This window comes from Limulus polyphemus, unplaced genomic scaffold, assembly GCF_000517525.1.
Source record: "Limulus polyphemus unplaced genomic scaffold, Limulus_polyphemus-2.1.2 Scaffold3343, whole genome shotgun sequence".
NCBI lineage: Eukaryota > Metazoa > Arthropoda > Merostomata > Xiphosura > Limulidae > Limulus > Limulus polyphemus.
Window position 1 is genome coordinate 32696 of NW_013668953.1, and position 17346 is coordinate 50041.

General features: G+C 29.9%; 1 protein-coding gene across 1 annotated transcript in view; it reads right to left on the minus strand.

Annotated features, from left to right (window-relative positions):
- The window catches only part of LOC106469183 (mitochondrial import receptor subunit TOM70-like), a 59191-nt gene that overhangs the window by 18841 nt on the left and 23004 nt on the right, over positions 1–17346 (minus strand). Inside the window, exon 6 of the mRNA XM_013929648.2 lies at positions 10248–10452. Within this exon, the coding sequence (XP_013785102.2) occupies positions 10248–10452 (205 nt within the window). The remainder of the gene's footprint in view (positions 1–10247; positions 10453–17346) is intronic.

Genomic DNA, 17346 nt, shown 5'->3' on the forward strand with positions numbered 1-17346 from the left:
ATAAAGCAATGATCACTTGCACCCAGATGTTCCCCAATTTCTACCCTCTCAATCACTTCTGTATTTGAAGTTAACAATTAATTGACAAGTTCATCAACCAACCACATCTAATTTATTGATTAGTGAATCCCACCAGCATATACAAGCAAAAAGAAAAATGTTCTGTGGTAGTTCCATAACTTTTTTAAACACTGCATTATTCTACCATGGTATTCACAATGTTTCATTTTTTTAAGAAATTTTCTAATTACTTTAAGTTGTTTAAATTACTAATTTTCATGTGAAAGATCTCTTCTGAAAGTCGTCACTTATGCATTTTTACCTCACATCTGAACTGATGAAATTTTTATTTCTTTGGTGAATATAAAAATATAAAACAAATTAATATTTGCAAACATTGCAATTCCATAAAGCCATAGTAAGTCTGTTAATAAGTAAAAAACCTTATGTTAAACAAAGAACCAAACATCTACAAGGTACCTTTATTAAGCCTTAAGCAATCTCCAGTCATGCAACTTGTTTGTTTCATACTGTATATATATTCCTATGTCTAGGTACAAGTAGTATCCTGTGTTAAACCTGTAATGAATTTAAAAAACAAAACAGATCCAAAACTCCAGCACTTTTGAATAGTTGACTCTTTAACTACTCAAAAATACTCAAGTTTTAGGTGTTTTTTTAATTCATTGTACCTAATGTATGTGATCCTGTGTGCTAACTCTTTTGATCAGAAGTGTTAATTTGTAATAGTTTTCTTTGTTACCCATTAAACCTGTCTTACCTGTATAAGCTTGCCTACCTTATCTCAAATTATCTGTTGTCTTCTCATTGAAGAAACTTTCTGTAGCCAAAAATCTTAAATATATATATTTTTAGTCTACTGTTACATAATAGTCTAATTCTTGTTCTAGCCAATTATAGTTAAACTTTCTTTATACCTGTTTTTAAAGACATGTTTTATTGATAAATTATCAAACCACTTGATGTGGCACCATTGCACGATTTCAATGGAGGCTTGCACAAAAACTAAAGGAAATGCTTGAAATTCAAGAAATGGATAATATATTCTCAAAGGGTGAAAGGTTCTTAAGAAAACTAGTTATTCTTTAGGATGTGCAGAAAAATAAAATAAATCACCAAGTACATTATTTTGTTTAAAGATAAAACTCTCTTTAGCTGTGTAGAAATGAAAATATGAACTTTATTTTTCTTCATGAATTACACAAAATATTGATTCTAAAATATTTCTAAGTTACAACTGTTTTTGGAATAAATATATAAATTGTCTGAAAAATTATATCAGATGGTATAAATGACTGTTTAGTGTAGATATTGTTGATTAATTTATTTTGTGAGTGAATATTTTATTAGTTTAGTTTTGTTTATAATAAGAGAGCTAAATGCAGATGATTGTTGGAAGTTGTGTTTATAATTCAATGATGCTGAAACTATTGACTATTGTGTGCAATACAATGACTTTGAGAATATAGAGATTTCTATAAGGCAGACAGATTGTTACGTGATAAACATATAAATAGTAGCAAAAGAGAGTAAAGTCACAGCAAAGGAAAAGCTCAGCATGAAGTTAACTGCCATAGAAGTGATAGGCCTAATATTTAATATTTCTAACAGTAGAAAATGAGGTAAGAAGAGGAATTTATTCCATTAAATCATGGTTCTAAAGTAATTGAATCAGTCTGAGTGCACTTTGACAAAAGGAACAAAGGATATTTTGAAGAAAGATGACCAAATGATTACTGGAAGAGTATACAACTGTGGTAACTCACGCCACAATTGTAAGTGAATTATACACAGAATACTAGTGTGATAGAAATAGGGAATGGTAATTTGGCTTGTCAACTGAAATTCTAAAGTAATTGAATAGGCCTAAGTGGACTTTTGACAAGAAGAAGAGTACTACATAGCATTTATGATATGTCTATGATCTCTATAGTGTAAAGAATTTGTTGTACATATATATTTAACTAGTTCCAAATATATATTATTTTGAAAACAAGTGGAGTGAGTGCTGTTCGTTTATCTTTGAATTTATTGCCAACAAGTTACAGACACCTACTATAGAAGAATCCTAAGCCCAACAACAACACATTATATATTTATACTATTATGAAGTATAAGTAAAAGCCTTTAATTGACAATTGGTGAACTAATATGGAATGCTAGAGAAAACAGTCTTTAGATTTCAGGCTCCATAACACAGTTTTAACTTACTTTTTTTAACCCTAAACATTTTACTGAAACATATCATACATGCAATTACATTGTTTAATATTTATAAACAATACAAGATTTATTTATTTATCAGTCATCTATTGCAACAATACTGCATACACTTCTGCAGGCTTATAATATTAATGGCATTTTTAAGTCCTTTTTAACTCAACATTTAGTAACCTAAATTGAATTAGGTATGTGAATAATGTGTTATTCGGTATTGTACAGTGGGTCAACTATTTGATGATAATATTACAGATTTCTTTTTTTAGGTTATTAAATAGTGAGTTAAAAAATGGTGCTTAAAAATTCCATAAATATTATATACACACCATCATTATAAGAGGCCTTACTGTGCCGATGGACCTTGAAAAGGTAAAAACTGCAACTCACAGCCTAGACTAAACAAATCAAAGAATCTAACAGGTCTCTTTGTCACTGATTATATTTTCCGCTTTACTTGTTGGTAATAAGAAATCTGTGATATCACCATTTTACAGGCTTGTTATTCCAGATATATTGTTTTACATGTTTAAAAGCATCTTTATGAAAGGGGTGTTAATATTTGAGAGTTAAACATTTAAATGTTAGCCAAATGTCAAATATTTTGAAATTTGCCCAATTTCTTAAATGTTAAAAATTTGCAAGTCAAATGTAATTATTTATATTAAGAAACTAAAGAATACTCAGTAGTTCTTTCATTCTTTACCTCCTACTTTTGTCATGTTGCATTACTGGCAGAAAGTGATATTAACATTTCATCTTATCTTGCAACTGTAAAAATACATCATGCTGCCACTCTATATCTCTATAATTATAGAGATTACTAATAAATTGGATACAACTGTGACAGACAAGAAAATACCTGAAATAAGATTATATATATAACAAAAAAATGACAGTTCAATCATTTTCAATTGGAATTACTTTTTTAAACATTTCCATCATAATATCCTGCTGCTTAGAGATTAAAAAAAATCGATGTGAAACTCACCAGAATTCAGAATAAGCAAAGCTCTGTTCAGGTATATTTTGATAAGAAGGGAAACCAAAAAATAAAATGTAGGTTGTACTCTGCAGAGCTTAATTATAGGGGCAGTATGGAAACAATTTTAAACCACATCCAAATAAAGCATCCTGCTAGATCTAGTGCAGAGGATGGAAGGTCTAGACAAACAATTGTGCAAACATATTTCAGCAGTATTAGCATAACATTTTTTTAATAATGTTATTAATGCTTTTGTGTTACTTCACTGTTTTTATATATCAATAGAATTTACAGAAACACACAGTCTTAAAAATTGATATACAACATTTAAATATTTAAAAATATTTTTTGAACATTTTTTAACATTTACTACACTAAACAGAATCTAACACCCCTATATTACAACAATGTTGGGGCCTGTTGTATCTATAACTACACAACTTCTCAAATATTTTGTAACCAATGAAGGGAAATGAATAATTATAATTCATATTAGTCAAACGAGTACTTATCTAAGGTACCTAGTCAATAACACTCTTCCATTCCTCGATCTTCTGAGTCACGAAGACTCGAGTTTAGAAAAGTTGACCTCTACCATTCATTGGAACGAGACTCAAATAAATATCCAAATTTTCATTCATGTCACATAACAGCTGTAAAAATTGGGATTACTAAAACATTAAGGTCTAGAGCTACAAGTGTATGCTCCTCATTTTCACCTAGATGAACAACTTAGACATCTTGAGAACATTTTCAGGAATAACAGTTACCCAAAGAAAACAATTCCCCATATATTATATGGTCCACCTATCTCAACTACTAATGAACCACAACCTGACAATCACAACAAAAAGAAAAAACATTTCTTCCTTACATACAAGGGAAAACTTTGTAGGATAACGAATAAACTTAACATCACCATCGCTTTCTTAAGTCCTTCTACACTACTCTGTAGTCTTATGAAGGTAAAATCCCTACTTCACAGTCCTCTCACAAAGAATGTGGTTTATAGCACTCAGCGTAAGTGTAATAAACAATACATTGGGAAAACACAACACCCATTACAGGTGAGGTTCAAATACACTAAAGAGATATTAAAAACTGTGCTATAAACACATCAGCTATAGCTTTTCATGTTAAGGAAAACAACCATACAATGGTCTTAAAAAATGTAAAAATAATAGACAGAGTAGAATACAACAAATGTAGAAAAATCAAAGAAGCTATTGCCAACTAAGCACAAGACAGTGGACCACCAGTGGATGTTAATCAGAACAACCAACAACTACTCAATACTGCATGGACACCACTCCTCAAAAATATAAAACATATCATTTGTCATGGTATTGAGTCAAAATTAAACCTTTAATTCTACAATGTATTATTTGAAGTATGAACAATTTATTTTTATATATAATACCTATAACTGTATTTTCCTTATATTTATTATATTTAAGAAATTGATTTATTTTAAATACTGTTAAGCAACAGTGTGTATAAGATTTTTATACTATTATACAGTTATAAAGACTGAGATTTTTCATTATTCAATTTATGTAAAACCTTAAATCTTTGAGAGTTAATTTTCTATTCATCATAAGTTCTATATGGTTAATATAGATGTAAATTATTATTATGATTGTTGCCTAGATACCTGTTTTAAAGCAGTGTTCCATAGACAAACAAACTGGTATTGCTCAGTACAATGTTGCCCAATGAGGGCTGATTGTTTGCAAATAAAAGTAAAGTATTTTAAGATCAAGAAAAGTCCATATATAATTCTACCAAGTAACAACAACGCTTAACTTCTCTATACTAGCTGCAGTAATGTTTCATTTTTAAAATGGTACAGTACCAGTTAACTTTTAAAAAGTTATCCGAGTAGAATTGTAACCAAATTTTCAGTATCTTTTACATGAAAGAAGAAACTTCCAGTATAATATTATAATATTTTTGATGAATTAGTGTTGATCACATAGTCTTAAAGTAAGCTAAATAATTTAAACAATGTTAAAATGTTAATATATCCTGCATGTAATTAGCTCAGTCAGATTATAATCCAGCAATTTTCAAAGCTTATATCTCTATTTCTAGTAATGTGATTGATATGAAAATAAAAAAAAAGTTAATAATAAACATTTCAAATTTTTCAATAAAAATTTAATAGTTACAATTATTTATAATTATACATAGAAAGAAAATTGTAGCATCAGTAAAAAAGATACCTATTTTCAAAATGTTTTTAAAAAAGTTGTTACTTATACAGTCATATCATTTAGGTTTTCAGTTATTTTACATATCAATAATACAAAAAGCACCTTACAAGAATTATAACTTCCAAACAATGAAAAATAAATTTCTTAACATGTCTACTACATAATTGACATTTATAATGCTTTATTAGCTTAGAAATAATAGTTATTGGCTGAGGCCTTTTACAGTAAGTAATAGTTTAATCATATATAACCACTGACATCTAATGTTTCTTTTTATTACTGTAAGGATATCTGGGTGAGGGGCCTTGGCCTACTGGACCCACTCTCCTAGATTCATACCTACTTATACAACTATTAAAGAATACATTTATTGACTAAAAAAACTGAAGAGGGCCCAGTCCTCTTAGACCCATCTTTCCTCAATCTGTGCCTACTTGTGCAATATTATACAATACTATTTCTAAAGAAAATGGGCAGATGAAGTAGGGCCTCCCTAGACTCCTCTCCTAGATCCACACATACTTCCACAACATTAAAAAAATTATCAGCTTATTCTAATAAACAATGGAGGTAGGTCCAAACTCCTCAAACCCCTACCTCCCTGACCTTCTTGGCTGCTTATATGACATTAAAGAATACTGCAATTAATTTCTGAAAAAAAAAAAGAGGATTGGGTTGGGTCCAAACTTCTTCCCTAGATCTATGCCTGCTTATACAACATTAAAGAATACAATTATGCTATTATAAATTAGAAACATAAAGTACAAGAAAATAGTAAATTTACACTTTATTAGACACTTAAGTAGCCAGGCAGTTGGCGATGGGTGCTCCAGCCATTTGCCTTTCCTCCAGTCAACAGTGGCAGAAAACCTTAAAAGCTTTACACTAACAAATACAGGGTGAGCAATTCTAGTAGCAATGAGAATCAAACCCAAGACCCCCAAATCATGAGAAACCTCCTTCCAATGAAGCTCTGAGCTGAACAACAAATAAACATAATGGCTATACTTTGATTAGATGGATCATTGGAATAATTGAAAACAGTAAATAATAGGAAACCCTAATTTCAATGAGTTAATTATTTTGACTTAATTGAAATTTTGATTAATTAACTGTTGGAATAATTGAAAGCAGTAATAACTGGAACAAATAATTTTGATTAGTTGATCATTTTTGTGAAAATCAATTTAATTGTAAATCTTATAAGTTATTTTAATGACATGAATCAATTAATCATAATTTTGGTTAATCAAACAGTTTACAAAACAGTAATCAATGTAATAGCTGCTGATAGGTCTATTATATTGTGTTGTGGCTTATTAATACTGTTCTGACTTTATGTTGTTTACATATCCTTTGTTTTTAGAGAGACCTCTGACATCTGTAATTTTCTTCCTGTTTATACTTCTTCTTCTTTATCAAGTGTTTAGGGTATCCATTAGCTTCTTCAATATTACAAATCTTTCTCATTCTATAATGCCTGTCTTTAAACTGTTGAAGTGGCTCAATTTATAGTAGAGGTATTTACCTGTATATTGTGGGTTTTCTCAAAACTCCATCCCATCTGAGCCTGGATGATTATTATACTCTTCTTTCCATTGTGAATTGCATTGCTAGATGTTCAGGAATTCTGAAATCTTGTCTGTCTAGACCCGAGGTTAAATCCAGACAACTACCACAAAAAACACAGTCCTACTCAGGACTTCCTTGAAGACTTGTTATGACATATCACACTAATACTGAAGAACCTTGTTATCCAGGCACGTCTACACGAAAATACTTCCATAATGCTTGTTATGACCTATCATACTAATACTAAATAACCTTGTCGACATGAAAATTCTTATCACCTATCATACTAATACTGAAGAACCTTGTTAACACCTATCATATTAATACTGAAAAACCTTGTTATCCAGGCATGCCAGGATGAAAATACTTTCATAATACTTATTATCACCTATCATCTAAACCTGAATAACCTGGTTATCCAAGCATGTCAGGATAAAAATACTTTCATGATACTTATTATCACCTATCATACTAATACTAAAGAACCTTGTCATCCAGTCATGGCACCATGAAAATACTTGTTATCACCTATCATACTAATACTAAAGAACCTTGTCATCCAGGCATGGCAATATGAAAATACTTGTTATCACCTATCATACTAATACTAAAGAACCTTGCCTTCCAGACATGGCAACATGAAAATACTTGTTATAACCTATCATACTAATACTAAATAACCTTGTTGACATATAAATTCTTATCATCTACCACCTATTGTACTAATACTAAAGAACCTTGTCATCCATGCACATGGTGACGTGAAAATACTTGTTATAACCTACCATACTAATACTAAATAACCTTGTTGACATAAAAATTCTTATCATCTATCATACTAATACTGAGGAGTATTATTATCCATGCATGTATACATGAAAATACTTTCATAATACTTGCTACCACCTATTGTACTAATACTAAAGAACCTTGTCATCCAAAGAAGTCTACATGAAAATACTTTCATACTACTTGTTATCACCTATACTGACAAACCACATCTTAAATACAAGATATATATATATGTACCTGCTTCTAAGGCTCCAGTATAAAAAGTACTTGTTTTTTTAGATTCTTATTTATTACTTGCCAGATTAAGAAAGAAATTAATATAATATTATCAAATGAAAAAAAAAACAGCTTCTTCTCTGAAGCATTTTATGGAATTTTCGATTGCTTCAAGGAATAAGAAATACAATTTTATAAAAACTACATGTATGGCATATATACATGTACTAGAAAGAAAAGCTGTGCACATTTAGTGAATGCATAAGAGAAGATATATAATGTCACTTGACCACGAAAGGAAATGTATATGTCAAGTACAACCTATGCTGCATTCCAGACAGAATTGTGAAACAAACAGATGCAACTATAGGAGAGAGAAAGCTATGAGAAAGTTTATACTAACTTCGTTAAAGATAGGAAACAAATTCTATTAAAAGATTTAGAAATGAAACCAGAGACTCTTAGCAGAACCTTGATCGGAAGGAAGCTGAGGAGAAATACATGCAAATAGGCAAACAAATTACAACTTTTGGCCATAACCAATTAACAGCTAGTTTTGGTTTGATAAGACAGTGAATATCAATCAATCATCCAAAGGATCTACTTGCAAGATCAGCATGTAGAGCTAATTGAATGCTCGTAGAAATACTGAAAAATGAGTATAAATATTCCCAATTTTAGCCAAAAAGTCAGCCTCTTTGCTCATATCAAGAAGCCAACAAACCTACTGATTGAAGATTCTTGACACAACTTATCCAGCTGCTTCAACACTTATGAAGATGACCATTTGGAAGAACATAGAATATTTCTCCCACTCAAGCTACATGTAAGTGACTAATGCTACCTCTCTCTCGGTCAAACAGTGTAGTTAAGAATTGGATGCAAAATTTATTAGTATTAAAAAACATTATGTCTGGGCATATTTCACTTAATATGATAATTGATAACTTATTAGTTTTAGTAAGAAAATTAATGGGTATTATATTTAATTGAAGAAAAAATACCTGCTCAGATCGAAGAATTTAGTCGAAGTTAACAGTGAAGCTTTTCAAGATACTTTCTGTAATTTCAATATAGCCAAGTATCTTAATAATTTAAATTGAAGTGTTGTTTATGATGTAAATCTCAGTCTCTTAGTCAATTCTTTATTCTAACTGTAAACTTCCTTGAGTTAGTGACTTGTGTACTCCACTCACGACTATAAACCTGGATTTACAATAAATCTATTTGTAATTGGATTTAATTTTGAACTCCAAACAACTAGCCTACAGCCTCCCGTTATATCTATAACTGTTAGTTCACATTTGATTATTTACTATAAACTGTTGACCTCTGTAGATGAATCGTCTTCTGACCATGCTTTCACTGGGATAGTTTGTTTATAATCATCTGTTAGAATATCTATCTCAGAATAGCTGATTTGTTTTATCAAAGTGCACTATCAGTAATCCTTTTTAAGGTTTTTAAAGACCATATACAGGTTGTAGAGATTTTATAAAATAAAAATCCCCTTTAACACCAGTTAGCTGTCTTTTACTGTTTGATGTTTTCAACTGCTTCAAAGGCTAAACAATTTCAATGCAACAGAGGCATTGCTCAATTCCAAATTTAACAATAACAAAGCTTCTTCTAAATGTATTTATTTTTTAACAGAAGCCTGTATAATACAATTTCTTTTTCAAGCATTATAAAAATAATACATCATATGCAAAATAATTTGAATTATCAGAGAAAAATGTATTTAAAAAATAGATTGATGTTTAGTATTTTATTTTATTTTAAAACACTACCAAACTGGCTACAAGTAGACACAGAGGTTGAATTTAAAGTCACTTATTTTGTGCCAAAAAAGTTACTGCCACTTCTCTTTAGGCAACACTAAGTGACAATACTATTTTTATGAAGAATTATTCTGCCATGAAAAACTTGTGTATAAAAAAGATAAAGATGTACTGAGCTCATAACAAATTATATTTTTTTTTGGTGTCTTATTGTAACTGTCCACATACATAAAATATTCCCTTCAACAAACCAAAAAAACACTTTCCTACATAGAAATAGAAACATCTTGATAACAAATTTCAAAAGCATATTTGTAGAAATAATTCTTTATGTCCTGTAATACTCAAAAACATGGAACAAAAGACTATTATTCATAATCATTTTCATCATGGTATATTTGAAACTTTGAATAGGTATTTGCTGGTATTATCTATGGCAATACCCACCTTTACATCTACACTTTCCATCTCTAGCAACTGTTTTAAGTCCTCCTTTGCAGCATCAGTTTGTCCCTGCAACAGATGAAAGGTACCTCTAAGAAGTAGAGCCTCTGCTGTATCCTGTCCATTACGTTCTATCTCTTGTGTACAATTTTTAATGACATCTTCAAACTTATTGTCCACAAAATTATGAATACCTAAACGAAAACCACTAAAAAAACACACACAAAGAAGTTTTAAATGTTGTTATTCTTAAGAAAAATAGATTATACAAAGATAATAAAAATATTCAATTGTTTTTTTAATTAGGCAAAACAAGTGCATATTTTAAAAACATATTTTGATAAAAATTAATGAAGAACCACAAGTTTACTATCATAACATGTAATAAAAGTTTTCACTCAAATGCTAGTTTATCTTGAGTTTCTCCAGTATAAGAGCTTAACAAGATTTACTATTAATTCACACAAAACAATAGTAAGCTAACTTCTGTAGCTAATTCTGATCTTTTGTATAAAATATACTTCCACATATCCCAGAAATAAAAACATTTGAAGAACCAAAAGATCATGTCAAAAGGAAAATATGCTCTGAATGACTTGATTTCAATCATTTTTTCCTTCACATAATGCTCCTTGAATCTATGAACATGCTAACAGTCTGACATGACACTGTTTGTATGATAAACAGGAACTTTTCCCACCTTTCCTGAGTTCTCTGTATTTTACTTCTATGTTTGACAATGTGATAGATGAAACATTGTAATGGTTTTTCAATGACTTCTAGGTAGACAAGTGTAAGCAGAAAAATTAAAATTAAGGCAAATACCACAATTCCAACACTTCACCAGTTGTATATTTCTGAGAACAACACTTTTAAAGGACTTGAAACTATTTTTTTTGGCAAATTACTCATAAAGTTGCAAACCACAATGACAAAAAAAAACAAGTTATAGGCCCTTTATAATAGCAGATATAACTAGTCAGATGAGAAGAATTTCTAGGAAGCATCACATTTTTGACCGTATATTTTAACAATCTCAGATTTTAGACTTACGTTTGTGATAACAATTAACTTCCTAATATGAAATGAAGCAAAACCCATAAAAACTGAAATAATGCTTGAACAAAATGGTTTTAATTACTGTTTAAAACTTGGGAATCCATTACAAGATACATAAGAACAGTGCACAACAAACTACCAGTAAAGGCATATTAATCATTTAGTATAGTTTTATGCATAAATGTTGTTCTTGTAGTAAGCACTTTGATTATCAACTGGCAAAAAAAAAATGATGGTGCCACTTGAAGTTCACTAGAACCCACTGACTTTTTACAAGCTAGCCGCTGCTAATTTCAAGCCCCTACATTATTATATTGCCATCTAGAATATTTTTCTAGTTCAGACCAGGGACCAGACCATGCTATTTACTTGTGAGCCACTTGAGACAATAAATCTTTTATTTTAAAGCATATAAATAAAAAACTACACAAATTGACAACATATATTTAACAATTTAAATCAAATAAACACATTATCTTTACCTGACAGCAAAACCATTATGCATTGTAAATGTCTCTGGTAACATGCAAGTAAAATGAACAAGAAAACAATGTTTTACTGTGTAAGGTAAGGTTTTTTTCAGCTGTTATTAGAACTGTTTATTGCCATTGATCTGGTGAGACAATAAATTTCATGATGCACTGACATAATGATATTTATCATGTTTCCCATATTCAAAAAGAATAGTGATTTTGAACAATAGTATATTTAAAATAATACAACTGTATAGCAAAATAAAACTCATAGAATTTACAGAAAATGCTATTTGTTGATTTTTATGTGATTTAAATGCAAAGGTTTTCCACACTTTTGATTTGTAAACAACTGGGGTATAAACTAGTTTATAATCATCCACCATTTTTTTTTTGTATATTATCTTTTCAACTCCTTCGCAAGGCCTTATGCTCTCTAGAATAGTGGTTCCCAAAGTCTCTGTTAGCCCTCACACTACAGGTAGGTCAAAGATCAATTTTATTTGAGTACCATCCAAAATTTAATAAACTACTTTATTATCAATGTGTACAAATAGACTTGGCATCAAAACTTAGTTAATCTTATCTGCCCAGGCATCATTTACTGCGCATGACACAAGGTTTTAGTGACTTATATGCAAAATTTAATTAAACTATTTTTTGTTTATGGTATTGTTTGTTTGTTTGTTTTGAATTTCGCACAAAGCTACACAAGGGCTATCTGTGCTAGCCATCCCTAATTTGGCAGTGTAAGACTAGAGGGAAGGCAGCTAGTCATCACCACCCACCGCCAACTCTTGGGCTACTCTTTTACCAACGAATAGTGGGATTGACCGTCACATTATAATGCCCCCACGGCTGAAAGGGCGAGCATGTTTGGTGTGGCGGGGATTCGAACCCGCGACCCTCAGGTTGCGAGTCAAGCGCCTTAACCACCTGGCCATGCCGGGCCATTTGTTTATGGTATACCAATTAGTACAGCATAAATTCTTAGCTAATAATCCATATTTTAGTAGTATATAAGTTTTAAGTTCTTAATTCTATAAGGTAATATATTAAAAAATCCTGAATTTCCCCTTGTGTGACACATGTGACATATTTTCTCCAGGCATCCCCTCTAATCTATTTTATTCACCACCACTCCAATAAGTACGAAATTTAATCTAAATTACTCACTATAAAACCATCATTACTCAGACAAATCATAACTTTTATAGCCTAAATTTTGTTTGGCTACAGAGCCATCAAATAGAAAATCAGACCCCTCCTGTCACATCCTCTCTTTCACAATTGGTTGATAGTTCTTCATGTTTCATTATATATGATCTATAACCAATAGAAAGCCAAGGTTTTCATCTATCAATTTAACAGAGATATAAATTTCTCTGTTAGTACAAGCTTCGTTCCCATGGAAAAGATAACAATTAGCTTGGATGAATTCGTTATGGCTCTCGTCGCATAGTAAGAAAGCCAGAAAAACTGTGACAGTTAGAGGAAATTGTGTGCTTTTTGAATGTTATTATTCTATGTTCTTCAGTGCATTATTTAATTAAATAAAAATTATTTAGTGCACTACTACCATTAGTATAAAAAGTAGGGTTAAGTGTCATCAACATTCGCTAGCAAAAAAAATACTCAGGCGAGTACCTTATTTCTTGTTTTTCAAGTATATTCTTTATTTATGAAGAAATATGTATCTCTTTAGGTTAGTTAAGGTTAGATTAGGTAAAATAAATAATAATAATATAATAAAAATGTTTCACAAGGAATGCATGCGAGCAGCTCAGAGTAGCTCGTGGATAATGTAATTTGATAGCATAACATGAGCTTCATGTTACCCAAGTGATTTACAACTTATAATGGCATGAATAGTAGTAGTTAGACTTGGCTCAAAGGGTAATAAAATGATAAAATTTAAGTATAAATAGATGTATACTGTTATGAGTTTAAAGCTACTTAGGATAAACAAATGTAGTTTTATGTTACAATTTGAAGCCATTCTAGAAAGTAAAAAAGGGTAATTTAGATTTATTTTCATTTTTTGTTTAGGTGGTTACAAGGTCAGTCAAATTGACCAACCTTGTTTAGAGTTAGGGTAGAGAAAATATCAGATAAGATATACAACTTGAAATGTATTTCGGAGGTTTTAGAGATTATGCAAATGAATATTGAGATTTTTGAGATGACGAAAAGTATTTTTAATCTTAACATGAAAATCACTTTGCATGCAGGCTAGTAAAAAAAATACTTGATATATTCATGGACAAATCTTTTTCTTTTAGTTTACTAAAATTATGATTTTTTGTATGTGAAAGACTTGCAATGTTTACTGAAAGTCTTCCAAATTTTGTGAAGGTGTAGATACTATATTAAAAGTTGGTAGTATCAAAACTATAAAGGCTTTAAACAAGTATAAAGAAGTCACGTGGTCAGTCAAATCAACTGAGCCTGTGTTGAAAGAGTTAATCATTCAAATTTTAATGTTATAAGTTTTATGTTCTTAATTTTATAATGAAATATTTAAAAAATCCTCAATCTCCCCTAGTATGAGAACTGTGACACTTGCCAAGTCTTCCCTCTTTTCTAACTTATTTACCACCCCTCTGAGAGGTAAGGAATTTAACATAAGTTACTAATTATAATACAGATACTATTCAGGCAAAGTGTAATTTATAAGCCTTTAATCTCATTTGTTTACAAAGCAATATACTATAAAATCAGACCCACCAGTCACATCCAATCTTTCACAAATTGCCAGTAGTACTCTCTGACATTTGAAAATATATTATTTATAATCAATAAAGAACCAAAATTTTAATATATCAAGTGACGTATTATATTACATTTTCTGTAGATAGTATTGTCTATTTCATCTCCAGTTTGAAAATTTCTCTTGCAGTATTCACATTGACAAGCTTAGTTAAATATTCACTTTTATTGCATAGTTAGAAAGCCAGATAAATTACTATAGCCATAAGACATTCTTTGCTTTGATCGTACTATTATTCTGTGTTCTTAGGTGTATTATTTAATTAAATAAAATTTATTTAGTGTACTAATACCATTAGTATTGAAAAAAAGTATGCTTAACTTAGGCATATTTAGTGTACTAGTACCAGTACTATAAAAAAATAAAGTAGACTTAACTTTCATCAATAGTCAAAAGAGGATCCAGATTAGTACCATATTTCTCGTTTTTCATGTATATATTTTATTTATTATTATAAAAGTAACTAAAATGTAAAAATTAGAAACTTATTAGGTTAGGTAAAATAATGAAAAGTAGTAATAATAATTCTTCACAATGGTTTTAAACTTGAGAATCCATTACCCAATACACAAAAGCAATGTACAACAAGCTACCAGTAGAAGCTTATCAATTAATTAGTGTAGTTTTCCACATAAAGGTTGTGCTTGTGGTCATTTTTGTTTAGATTCTATTTACCACTGTTTATACACCTGGATTATCAACTGGCAAAAAAATGACAGTGCCACTTGCACTAGAATCCACTGACTTTTTGCCAGCTAGCCACTGTTAATTCCAAGCATCAATGCTCAATATGTAATTCAATATGGTAACTTAAAATATACATTCATCAAGTGACTTACAACTTTTATGGCAGGATTATTAGTTAAACATGAGTCAAAGGGCAATAAAATAATAAAATTTGAGTATAAACAGATGTATATTGTTACGAGCATTACGCTATTTAGGATAAATAATTGTTGTTTCCTGCTACAATTTGCAGTAATTCTAGAAAGAAAAAAATGATAATTTAGATTTATTTAGTATTTTTTGTGATTACAATGTTCATCAAATTGACCGAATGCATATAGAATTAGGGTAGAGAAAATAACAGATAAAATATAAAGTTTTTCTTCAAAAAATGTTTGATATTTATTTAGGAGGTTTTAGAGATTACACAAATGAAATTTGAAAATTTTCAGATAAAGAAAAGTATTTTTAATCTTAACATGAAAATCATTTTGCACTTGGATCAGTCAAAATTTGGAATCCATATGTTCAAGGAAAAGTGTTTATTAAATATAATTAATTAAAAAATCAGATTTTTTGTGCACTGAAAGCTTGCCAAATTTTGTAATGATGCATAAAACATTAAAAGTTGTTGTCTGTAAATCTGATGGTCAGTTTATGGTCACAAGGGTGGTGTAATCCATTAAGTTCATAGCAAGAACCCGGGCTCAGTGCCATTTTGTGCTTGTTATAGTTTTCATGCTATAACTTCTAGATTAGTAAGTGAATGTTAACAAAATTTCGCAGATTATCAGTAAACATTACAGTACTTTCATATGCAAAATATCTAATTTTTTTTATCAAGTCTTAAAGTTTGTAAAGCAATGTTTCTTTCATACCTTTTTTTTCTTTTCACATCTTGCCTATCTTTCAAGCAAAGTAATTTTCATTTTAAAATTAAAATTTCACATTTCACATGCAAAATCTTTATAATGTCTGGATAGTTATCAAACATTTCTTAAGAAAAAAACTATATATTTTATCTGTTATTTTCAGTAATTAATCTCTGTATGGGTAAAGTAAATTTGACTGATTTTGCAACCACCATAGAAAAATAGGAAATAAACATAAATTATGCCTCTTTCATTCTAGAATGAACACAAATTGTAACATGAAAACATAATTGTTTAGACAAAATAGCTTAAATCTCATAACATTATACATTTATATATATTTATTATTTTTATTATATTCACCTTTCACCCATGCCTGGCTAACAATCTTGAAGTTACAACAATGCAGCTCACGTGCACTCATGTTGCCACATCAAATAACATAAAAGTGACCTTTGGTCTGTACATAGTAGCTTGTCTTGGCTGTGTTTTAGTCAACTAGTATTTTATAAAATACAGTCACATTTCAATTATTATACATTATATATGTATAAAGATTATTGCTATTTTGAAATAAGTTCTTAATATTATTTTTTTCTAAAACATAGAATAGTAAATAAAGAAGTAAAGCAACCAATTATTTTTTCTAGTTACGACCTTTGTACTTGGTTGTTGCCTGATAAGGTTACTAAGCCTTTAAACATTTTGGATGTGGAGGATATGAAACAAAATATTTTTTTAGGTGTTATATATACTTTTGAATACCTAAAAAAGTATAAATTACTACATCAATACCACAAAATTCTACTATAGTTTATCAAACTTAGTAACTAAGCTGTATTTGGGTCTAAAAAACAAAATGACATTTCCAGCAGACTAAAGACACAACCTACCTCATTTAAATCTTGGTTCAAAACAAAGAAATGGCACTAGGAGCATTAGAAAGGCTGGGGAAACCACTAAGAGGGCAATCTGAGCTTCCGATTGGTTATTCATGTCATATATAGAAGTAAGTGTATATAAGGGGGCATTTCCAAAAATGGAAAGAGGTGAGCAGAATGCCACTGTGTTTGATTTATGAAGTGAGCAATATCTTAGCAAATAGAAAAGATAAGACCTTCTTATTTTATATTCTAACTTGTCAATATTGGTAATTTGAGTTTCTAATTTGTATGAAACTATAGAGTTAATATTTTGACTTC